Source organism: Cololabis saira, chromosome 13, assembly GCF_033807715.1.
Source record: "Cololabis saira isolate AMF1-May2022 chromosome 13, fColSai1.1, whole genome shotgun sequence".
Classification (NCBI taxonomy): domain Eukaryota; kingdom Metazoa; phylum Chordata; class Actinopteri; order Beloniformes; family Belonidae; genus Cololabis; species Cololabis saira.
The window spans coordinates 29065765-29093418 of record NC_084599.1 but is presented as its reverse complement, the minus strand read 5'-3'; the positions used below and the strand labels follow the sequence as shown (position 1 = coordinate 29093418).

The window sequence follows — 27654 nt, the reverse complement described above, 5'->3', positions numbered from 1 at the left end:
GGCTGTCCAGGGTAACGGGGCGTCAAAATCCCTCAAACAAATTAGAAAAAAAATAAGTACAAAAAAAGATAATTAAAGACATGACACACCCTTAAAGTACGTCTCCAAAAATAGGCAGGGTGAACAACCTACAAGTCAAAGCAGACGACGGAAAAATAAGCAACAGCAACTGATACAAATTAACCAAGGATTTAAAATGATCAGACACAAAGGAAACAAGAGCTAAAATGATCAAAATGTGATGTAACAAAAACACACACACACACAGTATCCTGCTAAAGTCTGAAGAGACCCCTGTTCTTGTTTCCTCAGGTTTAATGAGTCTGCCATCCATCTATCTGCATGCGTGTATAAAAAGAAATGTGTGTGTGATACATAGCTGGAGACACAGCAGCCATTGAATTGTAAATTGTTGGTTTGTGGTTGTTTTGCATTTCCTTTGTAGCTCTGCAGAGGGGCCCAAACTCTCATAATCCACCCAGAAACAGAAAAAGTCTACAAATTAACATTTTGTGTGATCAATCTGAAAACATCATTTATTTTTGACTGTATAAATAATAATAAAGATACCAACAAGCCTTGATATTGTTATCCCTGCATAAACAATATGATCAAGTTGCTTCGGTTCAATTTTCTGAATTGCCTTAATTCTTTAACATAATCTCAGCCCTTCAGTGCAGTCCGTACAATTCACTCAAGATCAAAGACAACGATTGTATCCGTAAAACATTTATTTTGAAATAAATTTATCCTTTTTTTCTTTTTGCATAAGTGCAAAAATGCACCCAAAACAGCCACCTGAGGGAAGTCTACATCTTTAAATAAAATAAAAAAAACAAGCAAAGTGTACATTTATAGTACAAAATTTTCATTTTAAAAAATTGCACAGTTTGTGTATAATATATATATATATGTATATGTATATATATATTTATAATCTCCATTTTAAACAAACTTTAAAGGCTCAGAAAGTAAACAAAAATTCACCAAATGAAAAATAAAAACATTTTCCCTAGATTTTAAAGCTGAGGAAAGTTAAGACCCTGTTTTCATTTGTGTCCATCATAAATATACATATTCAAATGCAAGTCTCTTTACATATAGTCTCTGTGCTAGTGTTTGAACAGACAATCAAAATTATTGCAAAGTAGTTTAGTTCTACTATAAAACATGGGTTGAGGTTGGGGTAATAAAAAGCTTCTCTCTGCTGAATGATGCTTAATTTATGCAAAGAAAAAAAATGGGTGTCTTTGCACACCTTTAAACACACTGGAATCCCTGCTGACACAAAATGTTTCTCGTTTCACAAACTGTGTGCATTCAACATTCCTAACAAACAATCCAGAATTCCAGTTACGCTTTTAAGCAAGAACACACACTTCCCTGACTTCTTTTTTTTTTTTTTTTTTCTGAAATTTACACAATGGCACCACCCTGAGGTGGTGGTCAGCGTCGATAGGGGTGGAAGCCCTGTACGTTGTGATTCTGCCCTCTGCCAAATGCATTTGCAGTGGGTTGGGGAGCGGTGGCGGGCTGCGCAGATGGGGCCCCGTATGAGGCAGCCGGCTGGTTGGGGTCTGCGAAGCTGTGGCCAAAGGCTGTCAGGTCCTGTCCGTACCCTGAGGTGTGTGACAGACAATAAAAAGCAGGAAAGATCGTAATGTGAATGTCTAGGACTTTGGACTGTGCTTAGGAAAGAGCCTCGATCCTATAAAAGGGTCAGAAGTAAAATGGTTTCATTTATGTTTAAAACAAATATCTAAAACCTGATTGGGAAAATCCACCTTTCATTTTTAGTTATTTTTGCCTATTCTCATTTTCAAATCCCAGATTTAATTATACTAATGCAAAGATGTGAACAAAGTGTACTTACTGCTCATCAAAACGCTTAATGTTTCCTGTAAAGTGATTACATTAAAAACAGAAGTTGCATGTACAGTATACCTGAACGCCTTTAGTAAGTGACAATTATCAATAAAGCATTAAAAAAAAAATTATTTTAGAAGAAAACAACCTAGACAGATTTGTTGGTACCCTTACAAATGATCATAAACGATTGTCTTAGGTTTCAGTAACTGTTAAACCTCAGTTGTCATCATTAGTGTCTTCAATATTTTTTTCAGCCATTCAGCCAATTGAAAGGGTTGTGGGGTGTGTAATTGTGTGTACATGGACTAGAGCAAGCAAAGGAGACGTATCTAAACACTCCAGTTGCAAGTATTGTTCAGTAGTACAGCGTTGATGAGTTTGAAGCCACACTTCCAGGATCCAGCTGCATGAGGATATGCAACCCAAGACTGATCAGAAGTATACTGATGCTTCTCACTCTTTGATCAGTCTCCATCGCCTTTTGAAGAAAAAAAAAAAAAAAAAAGGAGGTGGGGGCTGCAACCAAGGGCTCAGGAAGACACAGGAGGATTATTAAATTAAATAAAAGCTAGGGCAAGTTTTGCTAAGATTCAGGTTTCTGGCAGACTGACATTTGGGGTTACATAGCTGGAGCATTTTGTCACACCAGCTTCATGGTCATGTAAAGATAAAAAAAAAAAAATTGACAACACATTTATGAAATAAACACAGATTCTTGTTCACATTAGTGTTTCAACTCTGTGTAGGAAATGACACAACATACCGACATAAACACATCACACCGTCTCCATATAGCTGTTTATATTTTTATACTGTAAGGGTGTTGTCTTATTTTCTGATAATGGTCGTATGACTTATGCTTATAGAGCTGTAGCTGTGCATGTAATGCTTTGTGTTACAAAATATTAAGAATACAATCATTTTTAGAAATGCAATTTTCATTTGTCTCATTATGCAAAATATTCAGCTGAATGAAAAATCGGTCTGATTTGTGTCAAACATGGGATAAACGACGACCGTCCATCATCCATCAACCTCCACTTATCTTGGTTAGGGTTGATGGAACAGGCCCCTAATCCACGTTAATGTTTTCTTTTTTAGTGCAAAACCTTTTTTATGGTTATGCCTGGCATCAACACTTTTCTGGCATAATGGAAAGAATGTGATTTTCAAGTGTTGTGATGTGGACAGGTAAAGGGAAAACATTTGCTTGTGTTGTTCTCTCGGATTTAAGTCGCTTTGGATAAAAGCGTCATCTAAATGACAGTAGTAGTAATAATAGTAATAGTATTTGGGGGAAATTTTTTGATTTATGATTTGCTGCTCTGCGTCATACATATCCTTCCCTGATGGGTCACATGACCATCACCAAAGGATAACTAGCCAGAGCAGGGAGCACTGAAAACTGTGTTGTCCAAGTATGGATGTGAAATGCTTTTATGATTTTAAAGTGGTGTAATGTGGACTGAGGTCTTTTTCAATTAATTTCAGTTCAATAATACTCTATGCCCAAAGGGAGATTTTATATGAATATCATCATCTTAAATGATATCCCTTCATTTTCCAACCCAGGGCTGAAACACTAGTGTGGACGCAGATCAATTTTGTTTTGAAGACTGATTTCAGAACCAATATAGACATGAACTAAACAGAGAAGCCCATGTCCCTCTGGTCATTTCCACTAGCTCCTTCTGGAGGACACAGAGACCCCATTCAAACTCTGCATTAAAATGCATCCAAGGAAATCTGATCACAAGTGGCCAAACTAATGAAAGGTCTGAACACATTCCAGGACGGATATAGATGGGATCGCTCAGGATGCCTTTGAAGGTCATCTGGGAAACTGGTGTAATAATTCTCTTCATAGTCTGAGCACAAAAGAGTCCTGGGACGGATTCAGGTACCGTTTAATAAAGTAACATCAGCTTAGGCAATAACTAAATTGATTTTAGGCGTAAATTACCGGTAAAATAAACAGTATTAAAAACTGGAATGATAGCAACAGAGCTATTTGTCATTCGATTTCTTTTTCATGCATGTGACGGAGCTTTCCTTGTATTGTGTCCACCCTGATGTGTTATACACATCTTGTGTTTAATAAAGTTTTAAACAAACATGGACAAAGTTTCAGTGCGATAAACTGGATTATCGACACATCTGAAGAAAAAAAAAGAAAAAAAATCTAATATTTCTTTGCCATACTGAAGTGTTGCGCAAATCTAGGGGTAATGGCAACGTGACTGTACTCACCTTCCCCAAATTGCGGTTATTGTAGGTTGTGAAGATAATTCACTTGCTCCATGTGGCACAGCTGCATGCAAGCTATTGAGGTGGCGACTTGTTGAGTCACCAAACTTGTTGAGCTGTTGTACTCAAACGCAGCACCACATAATATACAGGTAGCTTCATAATTAATTAGTTTGAAATAGTCCCACATTACACTTTGTTTTGACTTCTTCATTTAAGTGGCTGCTACTTCTGAGCTTGGTGCAAAGATTTCGTGTTGCGTTAAAGCCTAGGCACCCTCTACTTGTGGACAGGATGATTAACTAACAATTAATTTAATTTTATCGAGTAACTTCTTATCGACAATTAATCGATAGTCGATTAACTGTTTACATCCCCAATAACACATTTGGTGTTTGCAGTGACATGCGTTTATATGCGTATGGAGTGGGAAGGTTGGATCCAATCACTAAACATGAATACACATTTTAATGCCACATGTGAACACACACTGACCCGCTTGTGATCCGGTTTCACAGGATGGACGTTATTGCAGGGTCTGAATAGAGCCGGCTGCACACCTCAGACAGCTGAGAGACATTACCCCCCCAGTGTGTCCTGGATGTCCCATCTCCTCCAGAACACCTTCCCAGAGACAAACCAAGAAAATAGCATTTTTGAACAAAAATGGACTTAACTTTAGCAGAGATACCAAGGTCTCTCTGGCAATTCCACACACTCCTTCAAGGAAGACACAGTTTGCCAGTCCACCTGTGCTGGGTCCTCCCAATGTGGAGGAGCCGCAACTCTGGGTCTTTCCAAGAAGACTGAGCTTTTCACCCCGTCTTAAACCCTGTGTGGAACATCTAGAGTCTGGTTGCACCGTTCCATTGGTTATGATTCATGACCATTCTAGTCAACGCGCACGTTCCCATCAAAAGTGTTTTCATGTGTATCAGCTCTGCTCCGCTAAAAATGTACATGTAAAATATCTTCATTCACATACAGCAGATGGAGCTGGCAGGAATCAGATACAAGAATGGTGTAGAGAATCCAGTCAGTTTCCATGAGTGGACTGACTTGTACATCAACACCAGATTGAGCCATGGACACCACAGGTAAACAAGTCTGGGTGTCTCAGAAAAGATTTCTACGACATATGCGGAGAAATTTGTTTTAGAAGTTGAAAAGCACCTTGTATTTGACACCACCCATCCTTTTTATAAGGATAATAGCTAAGAGGACAAGACATGGTGAGAGTTTTTAGAAGGGAAGGTGAGTATTACCTTATAATCATGTCTTTAAACAAGCAGATAACTGTAGTTCTCAACAGCACTAAAACCTTCCGGTAGACTTGTAATTTCACAAAACCAACCAAACGAATGGCACTCAGAAGCACTCCACTTCTGAAACGCTCCCAGTGGGATCTGAGGTCACGCTGAAGACAGAATATAACTGTGGCACAGCTAGACCACAGCATTCCCATCCCTGCTGGAACCCAAGCCAATGGGAGAGTCCAGCCACCCCTGCAGGGGAAATTCATTTCAGCTACTTGTATATGTGATCTCGTTCTTTCAGTCACTATCCATAATGTGTGACCATAGGTGGGGAAGGGAATGTAGATAGAGCAGTGTTGCCTTTTGGCTCAGCTCTCTCCACACCACAACGGACCCATACAGACTCCACATAACTGCAGATGCCATACCATCATCAATGCCACACTTCACTCGTTCCTCACTCAGATTTTTTATAGCCTCAGGTTTGAAGGTGCCGTTTCTCAACCAGAGTACTGCGCACCGCTCAAGTGAGATATGAAAATTATAGCTCAATGATGCAAAAAAAAGAAGAAGAAGAAGAATCACATCATCTGCAAAAAGGGACAGAATCATGAGGTTTGGTGGCAATGGTCTGTCATTAAAAAAAAATGTTTTCCATTAAATTTTGGCAGTTTCAGGTTATTTCATGACTAGTAATTAATTCTAATTTCACCAGGTAAGGGTACTAACAATTTAATATCTGTAATTTTCAGCTTTTAAATGCACACTATACTTTTTTTTTTGCATTTGTGAACAGCATCTGTAAACAATGAGACTCTTAAGCACAAGTTCTAAGACAATGCTACTGTATGTTAATCAGACAGATAAGTAGGTTCACCATAGGATTTTAGTATTTATTGTACATTTTACTTTTTTTCATTGTTTATTTTATATCTGTTTAAGGGGTCTGAAATACGTTTCTCTTTAAATAAAACAGATACATCTGAATTTGACATAGGGGAAATTACTTATCCAACAACAAATCAGCTCAGAAATGCAGTCTGTATTATCAGCAGTCTTTAAAAAAAGATTTCACGAGAGTCAAATACCATAATAATTCAATTAGCTCTTTCATTTAAAAACAGTTTTGTTGGAACTTCTTAAATATAAACAGGAAAGTCTCAGCTTTTTTTATTTACGAAACATGTTTGTCAGTTTTACTGAAGATAAAACAATGTCTAAATCCTCTTGCATGATCAGCAGAATATACACTATAATCATTACTATTCTGAATGTCACCATCTCCCTGCAAACACATGAGGGAAGCACAGCGACTCCCAGGGAAGGAAACTTATCTGCCTGCAGAAAATTCCAGACCACTGTTCAAGCCCACAGGCCTTTGAAATTGAAATGACTGAGAAGTTTGCTCCAAATTTGCTGGCCAGATCTGTGCAGAGTTCTGCTAGTGAATGGTCATTTTCCTGCCCTGGAAACATTCAGTTAACGCAAGAACCACATTTTTTCCAATATAAAACAGCTCTGGATAAAATTTATAGTAACAGAGGAGAGACAAGAGAGAAAAGAGGGAGAATGGGACAAATTTGAAAATACAACACATTTCTTTTGTAAAAAGTTTGAACACAGGAAGCAGTCTCAACGGGACTGAAAAAAAAAAAAAAAATCTGTGAAAAATTTAAATTTATTGGTACTATGGCCTTTAAATATTCTTTCCTTTATCACCCCTTTAGCTATATTGTAAAGACAGTACATGGAGGAAAAAACAACGAGTGAATGGACTACTGATGCATTGAGACAGCTGAACCATGAACAAATTTCCTGACAATTAGATCATCCTTTTACAAATCAGCAAAGCAACGCAGACAGTGAACAAAAAAGGGGGACATGTTAGTCTTGGTATAGTAAATCCACAGAAACTGACGGAGCTGACATGCTTCCAACCAAACTCGTCCAATTTTGATGTAAATTTCAAGTCCAGTCAGCTTTGACAGAAGTGATCATTGGATTTTACTATACAAGAGAACGCAGTAATTTGTATGTACATGCAAAATGTACATGCAAAATACCAAACACAGAGCAAAAGAAAGGAGACAAAGAATCAGGCTGCAGCTTTATAACAAAGTCAAGTACTAAACAAATGCTGGTTCTGGAGAAGGCGATGCTGGCACCTACCTGCACTATATCCTCCCTGCTCATCCTGACCATAATTGTGAGAAGGACGCGTTGGTCCGTAGGCAGAGGGGTCCTGAGGGTAGTTACCCAAGCCTATCAGGGAGACGAGGAGACCAGGTTGACTGAACCTACATACTGCTGGCCAGCTACTTTATATAGTTCCCCCACTTAATGAGCTAACAGAGCAGTACAGAGAAAGTCAATAGTCAATAGGTTGACACTATGCTTAGGGAGGCATAACTTTTTAGTTTCACCTGGAAGTCCAAATCAATTTTGAATCTGAGTGATAAGCTATTTGTTAGCACGATGGACGTCTTATTTTCAATATTAAATGATGTATTTATTTTTGACTTTCACATCAAGCCTACTCTTATGAAATTTTGTGAAATGTGTATAACACACTAAGGAGCATGCAATTAAAACATGGCTTTTTGTTAAGAATATTTTATGACAAGAATGGAATTGAGATCAGTGGTTTTGCATGTTTCTTAGGGATTTCCTCGTGTTTTCAGCTTCTTTCTGATCTTATATGATACTAGCAGAAACGTTTTGAAACTTGTTATATGTAACGTGCCACATTTAAAATCAACTTCAAAGTAAGTTAATGTTTGATGCACGCTTTAGACCGTTTTATTCTTGAAAAAACTCCATTCTCTTAGGAAAGGATATTATAAATATCCAGGAGGGGGACTTTTTAGATCAAACTATTGCAAGAAAGCAACTGCTTTGATCAGCCACTAACAAGCTAGAAATCTACGTCTTCTCATCAAATTGTATACTTTTTAAAGACAATCTTTTAGGGCCTTAGATTGCCTACAATATACACAACCACACATTTGACTTTTAACATGTAAATCATTAGCTCTGCCTCTACCTCGTCTGGCTGCAATTTCTTACAATTGACTCTGCTCATGTTACTCGCCAGCCTGGCAACACTAACACAGGGAAACCAATATGGTGTTAATGTCCAGTAAACTTTACTGCAGATTGTAATCTGTGACATTTACATCCATGGATTGAACAGGCTGGTATTAAACACTTGCTGCCTTCAACGATATGTTAAATACAACATAGACATTTGAGAGTGTCACTGATATAGTGGTATAGCTATATCAAACTGTAGGTTAAAAGAAATGTTTTATGATATTAAATGGACAATAACTTACAAAAACACTGGAATTAATCCCATCTCATAGTAACATTATTGAAAAGAAGAAGGTCCTCTCAAGCAACACAACCTTAATCAAAACCAGGCTTATTTAATCTGTCCAATTAAATCATTTTTAGCAACCTCACAATGTCATATCCAGTGTTAGCCTTTGCTAACAATCTAAAACAATCTTTCATAAATTTGCATCATGAGCACAACACTTCACAAAGCCGGTATGAGGCTGTGTTTTGCTCCTACTGACTGGTAGCCATACTTGAACAGGCAGCAAACATTTAAAGCAAAAAGCTGGATGGAAGATCGGCACAAGCAGCAAACACTGAACAAGATGAACACCTGCCATGACTGACAGCAATCAAATGGCTGTTTGAAATGGAGATTCAGAGGTTTGAAGCAGCTGAAAGCCAAGTCACAATACAAAATATCCGCAGCTGGCAAACAGAAGCCTCTGAATTAACACCTGCTATCTGAATTTGAGCTGACACACTGCTTTAAACAAAAATCACAATTTGAAGATTCCAAGTCTCCGTCTGTGCCGTCTAAGTTTCAAGGGGAAAACAAAAAAAAAAAAAAAACCCCAACCCTTTCAGCCATATTTGAAAATATTTTTAATGTCACCATTACAGGTCAGAGAACAATTATCCAGGCACCCAATCACCTGGCTTTAAATCAAACCCCATTTGTTATATCTCAAAAATTAAAAGGTCAGAACTCTTTCGTTCTGAAAATAGCGTCATTGTCTTTAACATCGCTTAATTTTTCATAGTGACTTGACATTAAGATAACTCCAAGCTAAAAAAGGTGTCATTGAAAAGGAAGTTTTTGATCTGTATCCCTTGGTTATTTTGCTCAAAACATGTCACAGCCATGTCATTGACCAATTTCTATCAACTTCTGAACAAAACGTGCATAATATGCTTCCTTTATGACATCCACAGCCAAGCTGAGGACAAGGGAAATTTAATTATTTGAGGGAAAAACTGCCAGTCAAGCATATATTTCTTAGTTTGGTGAGTGTCTAGGGTTGGGACTGTGTGCTTACTCTAACATTAAAATGTGCTTGGAATGTTATGGGGTGTAATTTCTGCCTAAAATATGTTTGCATGGAAGCACAAAGATGAAGGAAGGATCTCAAAAGAAGCACATTCTGAAATTAAAAAAAAGAAGAAGTTGAGGGGAGTGGAGAAGTTTACTTCAGCTGCACTCCAGGTTTTGAACTGCTGAATGCAAGTTTCCATCCATACCGTCTACTGAGAGAATTCACCTGTGTTATATTCCTGCATGTGACATCATCACTACAGTTGTTGCCCGGCAACAAACATAACACTCGAACGCATTTGTGATGATCTATGGGGTTTGAGACTATTATCAAACAGTTTCTCACCTCTGATTTATTTTAATGTAACTTAACGTTTACTATGCAATTTACTCTGTAAAAACATAATATCCCTTTCGGTATTAATAAAACATAATTTAGCTTTGTTATATTTGTGATACTAATGTTCGGTAAAACATTTTAAATCACACTCTGTGAACTCTGACTGAATTCAGTCAAAAGATAAACAGCTAAAAGGAGGTCCAAGGATAGTGTTATAGACTAAAAGTCCTGTTCAAGGACCACAAAATTCTCCACTAGGGTCAGAAATCCAGGCACATTAAAGGAATGGTCCAGAACTCAAGCATTCTGGATCTACTGTACAAGGCAAACAACATAACATCAATCTGCACACAATCATCGAAGGTTCCTGTGTAATACACATGAATGTGCGCAAAGTTTTTGATAGGTTGCTTGGAGGGTTGGACATGCCCAAGGCCAGATATTCATTTCAATGGACACATTATTGTCATGCTGGTGCTCTTCTATAGCAGCTATGTCAAGACCAGGAAAAGAAGCCAGAAAAGTCACCCACGGGGAGGAAGAGGAGCAGGAAGTGTAGAGGGGATTAATGAAAAGGCAGGGATATTAGGATCAAATCATATGTCAAGTACAGCCAGTCAGGATCACATCACACGACTTTTAAAATGAAAATAAATATGCAAAACAAACAAAAACATTGCAAGACAGGATGATCTAATTAATAACCTACCAATCTTTTTGAACTAATTGAAAGACCAGTTGGAACTCGACAGAAATGACTGCTGGAGGCTCCTGGATGTGGTGAAACTTCAGCAGCACCTTCATTGCAGAGCCAGAGGTAGTTCATGTATGCAAGAAGCATGTATGGATGTGTAGCTGCTCAAGCTAAATGGTACCAAGAGCAAGCTCCTGCTTGTACAGGAACTGTGGTCATTAACTTCAATGAGCTGTAGTTGCACCCATTTAAAAAAAAAAAAAAAAAAAAAAAAAAAAAAAAAAAAAAAAATTCCAGGGAGTTCAGCAGGTTCGAGACGGTGATTAAAATTCAAATGGGACAAAGAATGGGCAGCATACTTCTTTATGCACTGTTCTTGTCTTACCATACTGGCTATAAGGGAAATCATGCTGCCCAGTGGGTGCTTTGCTCAAGTCCTGAGTAGGAGTGGTGGCGGGGGCAAAGCCTAGCGGTGCCGTTCCTGGAGTGGTGGGTGGAGGAGGAACTTGTTGAGCATACTGGTCTGCTTGGGGTGTGGCAAAACTGTAACCTGCTGGAGAGTAACAAAATAATATTTCCCAGATCATTATTTTCAACTGTTGCTTAACTTTCATGAGGTTTCTTCTAGAGATGCACCGATTGACCGGCCAGGGACTGGAATTTCACCATTTTCAGCGTGACTGGCCTGACCGGTGACCAGCCGGTGGTCATCCTCACTTTTTTACCAATTCAATTCCGGTCCATTTTGCGCATACGCCATATAATGTACGCAGCACATTAAATATGACATATTTAGCAGGAGCAACACGATAACGTGGACATTTTTACTGACCATAGAACTTAAATATTGTTGGACAGATGATCCGCAACATCCCACTGTAGGTTTTTCTAAAGTGCAATTTTAATGTGGGGCGCCATGTTGGAAGACAACTCAAACGTGCCCACCTTATGTCAATGTTATCTGGGGCGACCAACTCCATCAGCCCATCCTTTTACAGCAAAATATTCTGTTTCACATATGGTTTCGGTGGTGAACTCAGAGATGACTGCTGTGTTTAGGCGACGCCAGATGTCCGGTGAGTATGAACTGCTGATGAGGAAGTGATGAAGGCTAGCCACTGACTAACCAGTATACCAAACAAAAGGCTTCGTCCCATAATATATATAAATTTAATCCATTACATGAATTCAGCTTAAGTGGTATTAGAGCCTTATTGGATGTGAAATCTGGTAATGGAGACCAAAACAGTTTTTTTTTTAAAATCAGAATAAAAATATGTTTATTTCTGACGTAAAGTTACACATTTCAATATGGAATTCAATGAAGGTGAATTTATATAAAGTAAAAACAATTGATAAATTCACCTGATGTGGTACGAATTGATAATATACAGTAGTCAACATCTAAAGTGAATTAAAATAACACGTTATGAAAGAATTTTGAACATCAATTCTTGTCTTCGGAAAATTTTGATTAAATGTTTTGATCCACTTCAGCCATTGATGACTGTACAGCGCTAATAACTAAACCGCTGAATTTGCTTCAGAGAAGGTTCAGCAACACTGAAGAGAAGCTACAGTTCACTCTGGCCAGTTATTGATTGCAAGGATGTTATAAAGTCAAAATTTAAAGCCTACTGTTTGTTTAATAATAATTAAAAAAAGTTATACCAATGAAATAACTGTACTATACGAATTTTACAATAACAAATAATTGAACAAAAAAATAATACAGTTTTTCCCAAAGAAAAAATAAATAAAAAAATACCCTGAACCCAGAAAAATCGGTATCGGCAGGTCAAACTCAAAAATCTATGATTGGAAATGGCCAAGAAAATTCCAATCGGTGCATCTGTAGTTTCTTCTCACACAATCAACTTCTAATTTTACACCGTATAATCCAAATCCCGTCAACTACTAACATCTTTCATAAACACTGGCTTCCAAATCAAACTGACCATTTCAGCAACATGCATGTCCTGTTCTCTTAGTAATCAACACAATATTAAGTCAACTGAAAGAGCAATAATATAGATCATTTGAAAGGAACAATCCTTTATTGTTCTTTCAGCAACACCACACCAAATTCTGGGTGTCTGCAGGCCATGCTGTCCCTCTCTGATAAGATGAAGGTTCCTCCCTTACCAGAGTTACAGCAGAACTGACTTAACACTTCACAAATACCATTAAGAAACTTACACACCCTTATTCTAAAAACATAAAAGTACTGCCTTGTAAAGTAATGAGCTCAAAATTATTTTTACTCTCCAGTATGACTTTTACGTTTTAGGCTTTTGCACTCAACAAAAAAACTTTATGGAAAGGAAATTCAAGTGCCACAACAGAAATAAGTCTTATGTGGACTCACACTGCAACCATATCACAAGTCGGTACTTTTCAGTGTAAAAGAATAACCCATCATCCAACAAATAAGTGAATTAATAACACTTACCAAACTGAGGTGCTGTTGTGTAGCCCTGTTGAGGATAGCCCTGAGGTGCAGCAAAACTGCCCGCTGGGGTTGTGACCAGGAATGCGTTAAAGGGTGATGGGGGATGTGTGGGGGTTCCCCGGCTTGCCGTTAGCGGAGGTCCATACCCACCTGGTTCAACACAGAGCATGATTATATGCTGGCTTTTATTGATTTATTTAAATGAATGATTATTTTTAATTAAGAACACAAACAAAAGCTACCATATCAAGTGGTATCCTAAGCAGAACACATGTATCTGAATTCCATCAACTTGTCATTATTGATCAACTGACAGATAATGTTGATGAAACATTTTTAAACTTCAGTTGCAGAACACCATTTGAAAGTGAGGCAGTTTCTAAGCAAGTACAGGGCTAATACTGCATTCAGCGCTACCGGCTGACCTGGACTCGGACCTGGACTAACCTGACCAATAGCAGGGGGAGGCCGGAATCCATTCAAGGCTACCATCTGTCTCAAAAAGCAAATTATCAGCAGCCCCAGCCTATAGGAATCAGTGATAACGTGTACTTTTAACTGTCATCAACCTTTGGGCCGAGCTGAAAGCAACCCCCTTTGTGTCATGTAAGCGTTGTAAGATAAGCACACGATCACATGGCAAAGTCACATCTATCTCCAATCTCACAGTTCCACAACATACAAGAAACTCACTATAGGGAGGTCAAGTGTAGGGCTAACACTTACCTATGGGCTGGCCAGTAGCGGACACCCAGACTCCTTCATGAAGACGGGGTAGGGGGAAGAAAACATTGAGACAAACTCATATATGAAAAGGTTAAATGATCACAAATTCAATATTCACAATATCAGCACTGAAAACATTGTGCTACATGCACACGTAGGGTTGCCACCCGTCCCTTAAAATACGGAATTGTCCTTTATTTGAGAAAAAAATGTTGCGTCCCGTATTGCACTAATACGGGACGCGATTTGTACCGTATTTTCATTAACTTTTACACCATATTCTAGTTGAATTATTGAAATAAATTAACCTTTACACCATATTCTAGTTGAATTATTGAAATAAGTTAACCTTTACACCATATTCTAGTTGAATTATTGAAATAAATTAACTTTTACACCATATTCTAGTTGAATTATTGAAATAAATTAACTTTTACACCATAGTCTAGTTGAATTATTGAAATAAGTTAACTTTTACACCATATTCTAGTTGAATTATTGAAATAAATTAACTTTTACACCATAGTCTAGTTGAATTATTGAAATAAGTTAACTTTTACACCATATTCTAGTTGAATTATTGAAATAAATTAACTTTTACACCATATTCTAGTTGGATTATTGAAATAAATTAACTTTTACACCATATTCTTCACCTATAGGCTATATTATACAGCTGGGCTGATGTGGACATACAGTAGCATAGGAGGCTATTTCAGTTGCTAGTATGGTTGTCTGTCTGTACAGTCATGCAAGTTCAATGCTATTAAAGCACTTTAAACTTTAAATCAAAGCATTTTGTTTTTTTATATAAAAATTTTATATAAAAATAAAACACATTTTTATTCAGTTTAGAAGTTTGGGGGCTTTTTTCTTTTGGCTCCTGCGCTGCTGAAATCAGGGTGTCCCTTATTTCTATTTCTGAAAGGTGGCAACCCTATGCACACGGTCACTTTTAAACTAAGAATTTAACACATTTACACAGTTACATCAAGGATTTTGTGTGAACACTCTGCTCTGGGACATGTTCCCACTCACCCTGTGGCCCATAAGTCTGTTGCCAACCCTGGGCCGGCTGTGCTGTCCAACCATTAGCTGCACTCAAGATGCCCCTGGGTGCCCACTGGCCAGGGCCAAGCTGGCCAGGGGCTTTGCTGTCACGAGGTTCAGCCTTCTTTACTTCCACCTGAACAAAGGACAAGGGGGGCACATTTGGCAACACCAGTAAAGGGTCAATGAAGTCCCTCAGCTAAATAAGCCTGTCTTATTATGTCATAATTATCCTCAACATTTTGGGCCAGTTTGAAATCTGTCACTTTATGTTTACTTGTTTAAAAGGGGAAGTTATGTAAATAAATATTACTGTATAGCCGCAAGAGCTATATAGCTATGTGTCTCAGGTACTAAGTGCTAGCTGGAATTTTAGCTCTAAAAATATATATAAATACCTCATCTCCAAAGTGGAACCTTATAAAAATGTACCTGAGAAACATAGATTTAAAAGCAATGTATAATCAATTGTCCTATAAACGATAAATACATCTAATGTAAGGCCATGACTTACCTTTCTCCAGCTAACGCTTAAAAAGGATCTCATTTTATTTTATTTGCAATACGTTTTGTAAGGGAGAGGGGTGGATGTAAAGAGAAATTTGTACCTCAATTCTAACAGAATATTAAGTAAGCATGCAGAAAGTACAAATAAACAGTCTTTTTGACCAATAAGAAAACAGAACCTTCATACTGTGTCAAATGGGAAAAAAGGCTTTTCAATAAAAGAGCAGGCGACTCATGCACTGTTGTTTGCACTTAAAGGTGTGGTACACCATCTTTATGCATTAAACATTTTCAAGATATTAATTTTTTTTATGACTGAAATAATCTATTGTTGATAATTCAGTAATGGTCATTGATTTCTTTATTTGTGTGTTATTACCAGTTATATTTCATCATGACAAACCTTCCTGTGGGTAATTAGGTAAGACTACCAGCAGTTAACCAGAGCAAAGAAACAGGCTGAAACCAAGGGGAAACAACCAGAAATAGACTGAAGGGTTGAGTTATTGGGGTCACCTTGCAGCAGGAAACGAACCACAGATACCTCCCTGCTTTAAGGTGTTACCACCTTCCCCAGCCTCCTCCCTTTCTTCTCTGTCGACCTAATTACATGCACATGTTTCCAGCAGTGGCCTCGCCATCGCCGCCAGCTACCTGAGCGTCCTCTCCCGTGGGCATCGCATCTAGGAGTGATGGATACCATGACTTCTATACGGTCCCCAACAGCACAACTGGGATTTGTTCCACAGTTTGATGTGTTCCCATTTCTAATTTTATAACTCATATCTCTTGGCCTCCCTCAAGTCCCAGCATAAGGTAATGTCAAGTCAAGAACAATGGATTAAGTCGAACCTCGATTCCTGCTGAAAATGAGGTCAAAGTCGAGGGGAACATGTGCTAGTGGAGAGCATGCAGGTTAGACCCAATCGTTTACATAAGACATGAGATTTAACTCGTCTGTGTAATAGAATAATCAGTGACATCTTAACTAAATAAGTTGTTCATAAGCTACATGTTTGAAAAAGGTATTCAAAAAGAAAATCAAATTTGGAGGTTTTCCTGGGTTGTTTTTCTTTTTTTTTTCCTGGTAAAAATATTTGCATAGATATTGATTAATTATTGGGCAGCAAATGTACCATTTTATATCCACAGTATCTTTATATATATATATATATATATATATATATTTTTTTTTTTTTTTTTTTTTTTACACAGCTTCATGAATAACATACATTGTCTGTCTGATTGTCTTTGTTCTCTCTTGATTATTTTTAATTTGGCTCTATTTACTTTACTGTTTATCAGTATTACTCTTAAATTTAGGTTTAGGTCCGTGCAGCCTGCTTAATTGTTTTTTTTAAATGTTTTTGTTGTCGTTTTTGTTATTGTATGACTGCACTGTACTGTATTTTTATGTTCAGGACCCCAGGAAGACTAGAGGCATATTTGTGTGCTTCTAATGGGGATCCTTAAATAAACTAAACTAAACTAAACATTGAAGTGGACAGATGAAGCTCTACTTGAATTTCTTTTTTCTCTTTTCCATCATGGCCAAATCAGGTGATCTTTCTTCTAATCGCTTTGTATTTCAGTGTAGGTAAAGCGACTGGGTTAATAACTGAGCTAAAACAGTGCAATCAAAACCTCTTGAGTCTTGAGACCAGATGTGTGCCAATTAAAACTTGGCGGTAGTTTTACTCAGCTGAGGTGCCAGGTGGGTGGTATTTGCTACATACTACAGTGCAACACAAAGTTTGCCAGATGTTTAGTAAAACTACTAAACATAACACCATTACATACATTATGCGGTGTTGTTGCCTGGATGGGCGGCCTACCTGATACTATCCAAATTGACTTAATGCAGTAAGCCCCACCCATCTGGTACACCCACTGAGCTAAACCCTTTCATTGGTTATTTCAATTGACAGACACAGTATGGAGATTCTTCAACTGAGGTCACTGAGTTGAGCTTTTCAAAAAAGAACCAAAAAATAAATAAATGTTGACATGTAAGTGACCTGCAAACAAAACATTAAAAAAAAAACAAAACAAAAAAAAAAAACTGATTGGACCAATCCTTTAGGTGAAGAAAATCATTTCAGATTTAGATTCTTATTTTATTCTGTATAGTCCTTATTTTGTTACAATTTGTACACATATTCAGCAAATCGAAAGACTCAAAAGGAAAATACAATGAACTTATTGCTCTTTTGTCAGATATATTGCACCCTAAAGGAGTGGTCAGTTTAAACAAAGCCTTGGGCGACAACTGAATCTGCGAGAGGAAAGAATGAAAGCTTACGAGTAAAAAGTGCATGCACTATAATAAGTAAATTTGTCATCCTACATGTAACTACTTTCGAGTGCAAGAAGCTGAATTTGAGCTGTTGCTGATGCTGTTATCATCAGCCAAAATTCACTGGAAAATATATTTTATGTAATACGACAGCATCACAGTACTACTATCACTCCATCGCCCAAGCCTCTGTTTGATTTTAAGGGTAAAATAAAACTACAACTACACACTTTTTTGCCCATGATGTCGTGAAAATGCATGTTGACAGCCTGGTCCACTGATTGTTCGGCCTCGAAAGTAATAAATCCAAAACCTAGCCAACGACCAAGAGTGAATCAAGGTAGCAGGGGGGGTTGTGACAACACAAGATGAAGAACAGTATTGGGCTTCAGCAGAGTGAGGATCCATCAAGACTGAGCAAGAGGCTCCTGGGGTTCGGATGATGTCGCAGACGTGTAGAACAACACAAATCCAAGACTAATGCCTGGGGGATTGAAGGAAACCGCTCTCTTTACTGTGCAGACATATTGGTCAAGTTGACAATTATGGATTTCTTAACTGTTAAACATGAAGGATGACAGGTGTAGCATTTGATTTAATGTGAAATGTCACACAAAAAGGTCATTTAAGTCAATTTTTCCAACTTTTGATGAGACTGAACATTTAGCTGATAAATGTCAATTGAAACAATATCACATTTTGTTATTACTTCATGCCGTTTCATCCAAACCCCACCTTGATCTGTCCCTTGACATATTGCTGTGGAGCACACACTCGCAGCAGCCATTGTTAATGCATCACAAAAATATGGAGAAACACAAATTGTAAAATGCCTAAAGCTTTCTCCAAGCTTTCCCAAATTTGATTTTTTTTTTTTTTTTTTTTTTTTTTACTTTTGAGTCAGCCAGGATAAGCCTAAAATGGGCAATTAAAATATTCCTCACAATGGTAACACAAAGACATAGGCCATAATGTTTTGAATTGGGTTTTTGTTTGTTTGTTTTTTTCAAAATTATGAGTTGCTAATTTTCCTCAGGGTGGGGAATATACAAAGTGCATCAACAGAACATAGTTCAAACCAACATTTTGGCCATGCCAACTGTTCAAAAAACTAGTTTGTTTAATGATATGCAACGCAAGTCTTCCGAACCTGAACATGCCGCTGCACTGTGCAGTGATCTACTTTCATCGCGATTATCTTTTGGTAGTGGCAGAATTGGTGCACATCTCCACTTGGGGCCTAACCTGAATCCAATTAAGCCTCCCATGAGACAAGTGAGATTTCAGAGACCTCTAGTACCATGCCAAGCGTTCCCACTCGTCATGCTCTACTGCTAATAATAACAACATCTGTCAATGACACATCCCTAACCTAAATTTAATACCAACTTGGCACTATTGACAGGTTTGACTTAACTTGGTTAAACTGAAAACTGAAATTGTAGGCTCTGATTAATAAAAATAATTTATCAAATTGCTGTAGACTTACTTTTGTTTAATATTATAATTTAGGTTGCTTAAAGGAGACAATTGTTTTTTTTTCTGCTATACAAAGAAAAACTGAGAATTAAATGTGAAGTACTTGACACTTTGTTTCCTTACTTTTCCATGAAGTAAACTAAATATCGAAGATTGACTATATAACATTTTACACCATTGGCTTACAGTTTACTAACCAAACTAATAAGTAAAAAGAGACAATTAATGTTCAAATTAAAATAAGTATCCTTGAACGGTGGAAATCCGTATCACACATGTTGTGACTAAAAAGATCAGCTGCTTAACGTGCATTTACCAAACCCAAAAAACATCAGAGAGCCATTTTTCCCTAGTTACCGATAACAGACCATCTTTCAGCAGTCGAAAAATAAGTAAATTAAAATAAAAAGATTTTTAAAAAGATGCACCTTATGTAAACCCCACTCAGAAAGAATAAAAAGATAGAAACTTTTACATTTGGCCTGTACCTCTGTGCTATCTGTGAATGCACAGTAACCTAAAGGAGAAAAGACAAATCTTAAGAGACACCGTTAATCACATTCAAACCATTCACAAGAAGAAGGGGGACAGAAGAAAGAAAAATAGAAAGGGCTTACTTACAAAAATACTTAACTTTCTACATATGGGAAAACATATACTAAGATACATGTATTAATTACTTCTAAATCAAGGTAAAGAAAACTTATTCCAATATTGAAAATATAATATTTTATCAAAAATAAATTATTTAAAAAAGATTAAAAGATTATGTAATGATTGTTACTGGTGTGCTAAATCAAGTGTAATTTCAATGACAAACTATTCTGGGTTTCTCCCAACAGAGAACGAACACGGTTTAAGTGAAACATGTTGGGGGTCAGTTGCCACTGCATGATTGCTATGTAGGACAAATACAGATGAAACAGCTGTGACTGTAACTCAGTATGTCGACTCTGACACCAACGCTGCCAGTGGCACAGGTCTGATTCCCTGGGGAACATTCATGTTAAAAGTGTCAACACATATCAAAGACATAAAAATGTATCTATGACCTCACTGAGCAAACAAAAGTTTTCCATTTCCGCAATGTAGAGATGGGGTTTAAAATTTTTATTTATTTTTAATTCTCAAATGTCAAAGACCTAGAATCTTTTCAAAAGAATACCATTGTTCTTGTGATAACAATACCACATTGGCCTCCTACATTTTGGGCAGCAGCCACCCTTTCTGAAGGACAAATTCTCCTTAAGATGCTACAACTGTTCTCATTATGCCAGCTGCATGGTTTGATTAAGTGCTGCACTTTTTGGAGCACCTACTTTCCTACAATCGCTCTCTTCACAGTTAGTAGTTTTGTTTGTCCCCCTGGAACATAAAGCATTATAATACAAATTTCTAATTAAATGTATGAAGATATTTTACGTGCAATATAGAATTTTTATGAGAAGAGAAACATTTTTAAACAAAATCTTAAAAATATATACAGTATATTAATATAATAATCCTGAAATATAAAATAAATCCTGATATTGTGAACAGAACTGTTATTTAAAAAATTAACTTGAAAACAGCTGTTCTGTTTAGTCCAGCAAAGCTGCTCTTGTGAAAACGCATTTAAAAAATTTCCACCCTTGTCATCTCAAAACCAGCAATTGTTCAAAGGTCCGTTACTAAAGGCTCATAACAAAACTGATTTCCTATCTGTATTTTGAAAATGATTTTCAAGTTTAAACACATTCAAGGAAAAAGGAAAAAAAAAGGTGGGTAATAATAAGGTGGGTAATAATAAACTACCATTCAAAGCATACCGTTTCTAGGACCTGCTTCTGAAGAGTCAATGGAATCTCATGTTTTAAAGGAAACCATGTACCATGAGGTGAAGTTTATTTAAATTACTTTAACTATGTGAAAATACTGCACTGTAACACATTATGTGTTTTATACATTAGGTGAAAGATCTTCCTTCTTCTAAATTTAGGAACTTAATGCATTACAATATGTGTCGTTTTTTTTCTGTAATTAAAAAAAAAAAAAAAAAGACTGGTTGAAGCTAAACTAATTGCAATTTTATTGATTTTTGTTTTACTCGGTTTGTATTTGCCATACAGAAAATTCTTGTTATAGGTTTTGGTGTTGGGTGTGGAACTAATTTGAAGGGGGCTTCTCTTTGGGCCAGAATAGTTTGTCATGAGATTTAAATTGGTAAGTAATATAGGAGGGAGAGCAAAAAAAAACTGGATCAGCTTTTACCTCGGGGCCTCTGCTTCTCCGCATCATAGATCATTACCACCTCTGTGACCTTGAACGGGACAAAGGGAAACAGTGGCTCAGTTTAGGAAACCAGAAAGGGTCCCATTTTTTGTTTCAGTTTACAATTCTGCTTTGATTAACACAGTTTGCCCTGTTCCCGTCAGTAAACCCCCATGTATGCTGTAATATTGACCCTGTTCAATGTCATATTCATTCAAGCAGTCTTAACGACAATACGAACAGACATCATGCACTTGGAAATACTCACCACTCCGAATCTATTGAAATAGTCCCTGAGTTCAGGCTCGCCGCAGTTATGGGGGATTCCACCTACAAATATCTTCTTTGATTTATTGCTATCAGCTTTGCTGCCCTTCTGAAAAAAAACAGGGAGCGTATGGATTTCAATGTCTGTTAAAGGATCACTCTGGGAGGGGGCCAATTAGCCATCATCTATTCAGACAGTGCAGAAGAAATTAGGTTTGCCTCTTGCCCTGGGGTATAATTCTTAACATGACATGTCAATGCTAACACTAGGCTCTACAGATCAGAGAACACGGCTTCTTCCACTGAGTATTTCACCACTGCAGTGGACTGCACTCAGGCCATCGAGGCTGGAGGCTGCTTGGAACAGTGATTCATAACAATTGCATCTTGTGGTTTTAAAGTAAAGTGTTTGGTACTTGCTACATGACTGAAATGCAGTGGCAGAAGGGCCAGTAGCAGGAAAGAGGTCTTCTTTTACAAATGCTTCTGACACACAGTGTGTTTACAGCAAAACAAGGGATTTTTACATTTCTTTTAGTGACAATAGAAATACAACTCAAACCTTTTGCCAAAAAGAGACAAAATTACTATAATAAATCTACAAGGGGCTATCAATATTGTTAATTGGCCCACAAATTACTAAACACTCAGGGATTTTATTTAACACAATCTAACTCATCATGAAAATTTGTTTTCTCAAAAAATGAAAACATTAGTAACATATTTCAGACAGAAAAGCAATAAAAACAATACAACTCAATCATGGTCTAATTCCAACATTTGACACATCTTGATAAGATTTTTTTTCCCCACAACATCTGGGTAGCGTGACCTTGTCAGTCATATTCAGACAAAAGCAGTACCAGAGAGACACAGATATTGTTGCAGTCCTTTGGTCAGTACTAGAGGTCAATGGACGTTTCTCAGCTGCTCGTAGGATTCATTAAAACGTCAAATTAATTTCTAGCATAGCTTTAAACTGCATCATGCAATATGCATGAAGAATAGAAATTTGTAATTATTTTTTTAAAGTCCAACCTCATTAGGTGGAGAAGATGGAGAGAATGTTGAGCCTTATTCCATCAAGCACACCTAAACTAGCCTGCCAGTAGAATCAGATTCGTCTTACCCAGCCCTCCTTGGTTCGAGACTTTTCAGGCTGCATTCCTCTGGGAGTGCATGGCTTCGGGTCAATCTGACGGCAGAAGGAGAAAAAAATGTTTCCCATTATCCTCAAATAAAGGCACCTTCAAATGTTCTTCATTGCTCCATTATAATTTATTCTCAATAATTTAGTCTCAATAATAGTACATTCAGTAAATAGTGATGAGAAATTAAGTAAGTGGCAAATAAAATGTTAAATCTCATTTCAAGGGGTGCAACGATAATTCGACAAAAATATTATAATTAAAAATATATAAAATAATTAAAAAAACATTTCAACAGAGTGAGGCATCACCTTCCTTCCCATCTCTGCTGAGAATTGCCTATATGCAATAGTGTTCAGCTGCTATAGTCACTACACGCGTTTTGCAACTAAGTCGGACATTTCTTTTCCATCCTATCTCTGCTGAGAGTTGCACATGTAGAGTACAGCACCAGGTAAACAATATCGCAGAGGCTGATGCAACGAAGCACCAACCATCTCACTTTCGCATTGACACTCATGTAGAACTAAGATTAGTTGCAGTTCCTCGACTAACCGAAAGAGACTGACTGCAAAAGTGAGTGAATCTCCATCAACTCCCATGTTAAAATGTCCAACTTTAGAGCAGAAATAAATATATTTACAAGTTGATTAAAAAAAAATGTTGGTCTCAATAGTTTGATTTCATATCCATGCCAACTCTGAGGTCTGTGGGGGTTTTTTATACCACACCAGGAGAGTTTATATAAAGCAATACATTTCTTTCAAATGTGATTGATTGGCTGCCGGCTCAGCCAATCGCTGACCATTATCACTTTCTTATTTCTAATTGTCATGCTACAACGTTTCGCAAAGCAACAACTCATTAACCCAGCGTCACCTAAACGCAAAAGTCGTCTTAGATTTCCCCGTCAAGTCGACATTTTAAACAGTATATTCTGCCGGAAACGTCTCAAAGGACTCTGCAGATATTTTGGAGGCATTCAGCTTAAGAAGCTGGGAGTAAAGCTAAATTCAATTGAAGTAAGCTCATTAAAAGATGTTTCTTTGAATGAAATGTCCATCTTCCTTGTCCTTTATTTTTAATTAGCACATTGTTTAAACAACCCTCTATATATATATATATATATATATATATATATATATATATATATATATATATATATATATATATATATATATATATATATATATATATATATATATATATATATATATATACACATACACACACACACACACACACACACACACACACACACACACCGGTATATGATATTATTTTATACCACGGTCTGTGTGAATACTCGATTCTGATTGGCTGGCAGGTGTAGGTTAAAAGTGATAACCTACACCTAGAAAACAAGTTCGGTCAAATTGCCTGATAACTTTAATATCATTGGGCTGGATCAACTGCCAGGTGGTAACCGCGAGGTGGACGAGGTGTACATTATCAGAAATATATGGATGACGCGGGGGCGTGAACCTCCGGTTTGTCTCCGCGAAGTCCTCCGCTTTGCGTCGGACGGTTCACGCCCCCGTGCCGTCCATATATTTCTGATAATGTACACCTTGTCGGGCATTATCCCTTACATATACAGTCCCACCTTGTTTGTTCTCACTTTTTCTAATTCGACATTAAACAGTTAAGTGTTGTTGGACAAATGAACATCAATTTGTGCAAAATGTACTCTGTTCAGTTGGTTTCAGGCATGTACATACACCACCCAAAGAAAAGCCGTCCTTCCCCTAACAATAAGCTTCTAACTACTGTGGATGATGAAATACAGTATGACGTTTTTCTAAACTGCTCACACAAAGCAAAGGCAGATTATTCTGACTGATTTGCCTATCTAGTTCTTCAAATTAAAATACTCACATTTCTTCCATCGAGATTATGTGGCTTTGTCTCCAGCACTGTCCGTACACAATTGGGGTCTTTGAACTTAACAAAGCCAAAGCCTCGCGACTGATTTGTAGTTTTGTCCTTCATGATAACACAATCTACTACTTCTCCATACTGTGAGAAATAGTTTCTCAGTGTCTCTGAGGAAAGAAAAGACAGAAATTACAGTGGCATTTTATAAAGTCAAGCATAGAACAATGCAGCAACACTGCAGCAACACTGCAAACATGAAATCAGGATTTGGATAAGCCTTCTGAAAAATACAAAGAAGTAGTGTCATAATTTATAAATTGCTCTTTTTATAAGTAAGCCTGTGAAAATATATTAAGCATGTCTCCCTGATCCAAAACTGTTACTGGAACCAAGACAGGTGTGGAAATAAAAAAAAAAAACACAAGTACCATTACACAAAATAACTCGCAGGAAAATAAAAATTGGCAGGTAACCTTAATTTTTTTTCTTACAGCAGATTACTGGTGACTGCGCTACTTACACAAAAATATTGAATTATATTATTATTATATTGAGTTCTACACAGAAACTCCCAAAGAGCAAACAAACCACTAACCTAGTGTCATTTTCCATAGCACCAAACATCCAACTAAGAACTGTAAAGCCTTCATACACCCACAGGGGCAACTCAAGCAAGGCGAGCAAGTTTGAACAAATGAGGAATAACTTTGGAGCAAGTTACCGTGATTGGCTATCTTATTGCTGAAAAGCCCTGGGGCATCAGTGCAAAAACAAGCAGGGAGTTACACAGAACTGTAGCTCAGATCTTACGGTTAACAGGGCTGGTAACAAGTACTTGTGCAAAGTTACACAACGGGAAACCAACCATGAGCCAACAAAGGGCTTTAAGCAAAACTATGTAATCTCTGGACCATTTCAGGCCATCTACTGTGGATGTAAACAGCATTAATACATACAGATACTGGCTATATCTATATACATGTCATTAACACTCCATGAAAGAATGTACCTTGCGTATTTTCTCGAAAAAAAATTAAACAACATTAAGAAGAAAAAAAAAGCACAAAAAAGAAAAAAAAGAAAGGCACCTGTGCTAGGTAGAAACAAAACAGTACCGTACTTCCTTTCAGCTTTTGTTTTTGTTTTGCTGCTTTTTATTTCCTTAATTCAAACCATCCAGACCACACACTGACACTCCACACCTTTTAATATTAACCTAAAACAATAATCAGTGTCACTAGTATCTAATCAAACCTGTGTCACAACCCTGTGAAGTGCGACCCACTTGTGATCTTACCTTCCTATTACTAATGAGTTGTCAACTCTAGTTGGTTTAATAATACCTTCAAGAAGTGCACGGGCCAAGTAATACGATGTGACTTACCTTGTGTCGTACTCCAGTCCAACCCACCCACAAAAAGTTTCCTACAAAGAAAAAGTTATCATTGAGTCATCACTGATCATCACCAAGAGAGTAAAAGGACAAAGTGTGAAACATCAGGATCCAGTCACAGGAAGAAGGTTCATAAAGAAAGCAATTTTTAAGTCTATAACATTTTGAGTGTATTTCCCACAGATTATGAGTTGAGGAATATTACACATTTTGAGTGTATTTCCCACGGATTATGAGTTCTGGGAAATAGAAAGTTTTAAGTTGTTAACTTAAAACATTTAAAAATATAACTCAATTTTTTGGGTAACTCGTTGCATCAAAAATTCTGAGTTCTGTGAACTTATTCGGGTTAACAGTGTAGCTTTTTCAAAGACTGCAAATACTTAGGACGCAGACGCCAGAAAATAGGGATGCACAAGAATAAAAACCTGCCTGGAGCTGGTGCAGCATCGGGACATTGACACACGCAGCAACATTTACAATCCTGGCTGTTTAAATGACTCATGTTCACATCTCGTCTCTTCATCAGCATTGCATTCAAATAACCTAACAATAAAACTCTTTACACAAACGTCCTGCCACGTAAGTGGCCCCCGGAGGTGAAGCACACCGAGTCCACAAAGCTGCCCGGCTCCCACTGCTCCAGAGCGGCGCAGAGCTGCAGCGGAGCTCCGCTGCCGGCTGCATCATTAAGGTTGATTTATGGTCCTGCGTTAAACCGACGCACAGCGTTACGGCGTATGGGTGCGCGTCGCCGCGTAAGCCTACGGCGTAACCCTACGGCGTAGGCTCTGCGTCGATTTAACGCAGAGGCATAATTCAGGCTTCAGAAGTTCGGGGGCGGTTTTAATCATTAAACCAACGGATAAAGAATGCATGCGTTGGTGCAAAAAAACCGAGAGCGGACGAAGATGCTCCAGCAGTGCCCGCTAAATGTCCTGAGAGCAGAGCAAGAGCAGGAGACTCTCGACTACTGGCAACACCGTTAGCCACGTTAGCTCCGCCACTTCAGCTAACTGGGAACAACATTGAAATAAAGTGACTACACTTCCATGTGTCACACTGACAACTAACGGAGAAACAACGTTGCAGACGAGCCTGTCACATTTCACCGCTAAACAGCACCGCGAACACTTGTCTCACTTTGGAGGACTACTTTCACTTTTCTGCTCTCTTTTTCCTCCGGCTTAATGCCGAAGCTAACGTAGCTCGCCGGCTAACGTTAGCTGTCAAATGTCAGCTTGTTAACTGCTAGATTCGCTGTAATGCGGTGGAGCCGGGGGGGGTGGGGGCTTCGTGAAACGCCTTACCCGACTTCATCTCCAATGAGGTTGTTGTTCATGTCTGAGGCTGTGGGGAGTGCGGAGCGGGGAGCGGGTCGTGCTGCAGCTGCTCTCAGACTGAGGAGGAGGAAGGTCACTCCGCTC

General features: G+C 37.8%; 1 protein-coding gene across 7 annotated transcripts; it reads right to left on the bottom strand.

The window, feature by feature from the left end:
- Positions 1-286: 286 nt before the first annotated feature.
- dazap1 (DAZ associated protein 1) lies at positions 287-27654 on the bottom strand. Of its 7 annotated transcripts, XM_061738562.1 has the most exons (14): positions 27538-27654; positions 26219-26259; positions 24835-25001; positions 22938-23003; positions 21810-21917; positions 21542-21590; positions 18043-18125; positions 14998-15145; positions 13960-13992; positions 13234-13383; positions 11167-11334; positions 7542-7634; positions 4612-4740; positions 1486-1619 (listed from the first exon to the last, which is right to left on the bottom strand). In XM_061738562.1, exons 1-13 carry the CDS (start codon positions 27567-27569, stop codon positions 4643-4645), a joined length of 1236 nt encoding a protein of 411 aa, XP_061594546.1. In that variant the 5' UTR covers positions 27570-27654; the 3' UTR covers positions 1486-1619; positions 4612-4642. The 7 variants fall into 7 exon arrangements, with proteins under 7 accessions (XP_061594542.1, XP_061594543.1, XP_061594544.1 ...); XM_061738558.1 differs by lacking the exon at positions 4612-4740 and having other exon boundaries at positions 287-1619; XM_061738559.1 differs by lacking the exon at positions 4612-4740 and having other exon boundaries at positions 287-1619; positions 11167-11331.

Bases quoted from the DNA above. Each gene is read 5' to 3' on its own strand.
- dazap1 (XM_061738558.1), bottom strand. From the start codon at position 27,569: ATGAACAACAACCTCATTGGAGATGAAGTCGG. The intron at 18,126-21,541 runs GTAAAAGCTGAT...GTCGTTGGCTAG, and splicing joins GGAGAAGCAGAGGCCCCGAG to GTTTTGGATTTATTACTTTC. The intron at 7,635-11,166 runs GTAAGACAAGAA...TCTCCCTGATAG, and splicing joins TTTCCCTTATAGCCAGTATG to GCTTGGGTAACTACCCTCAG.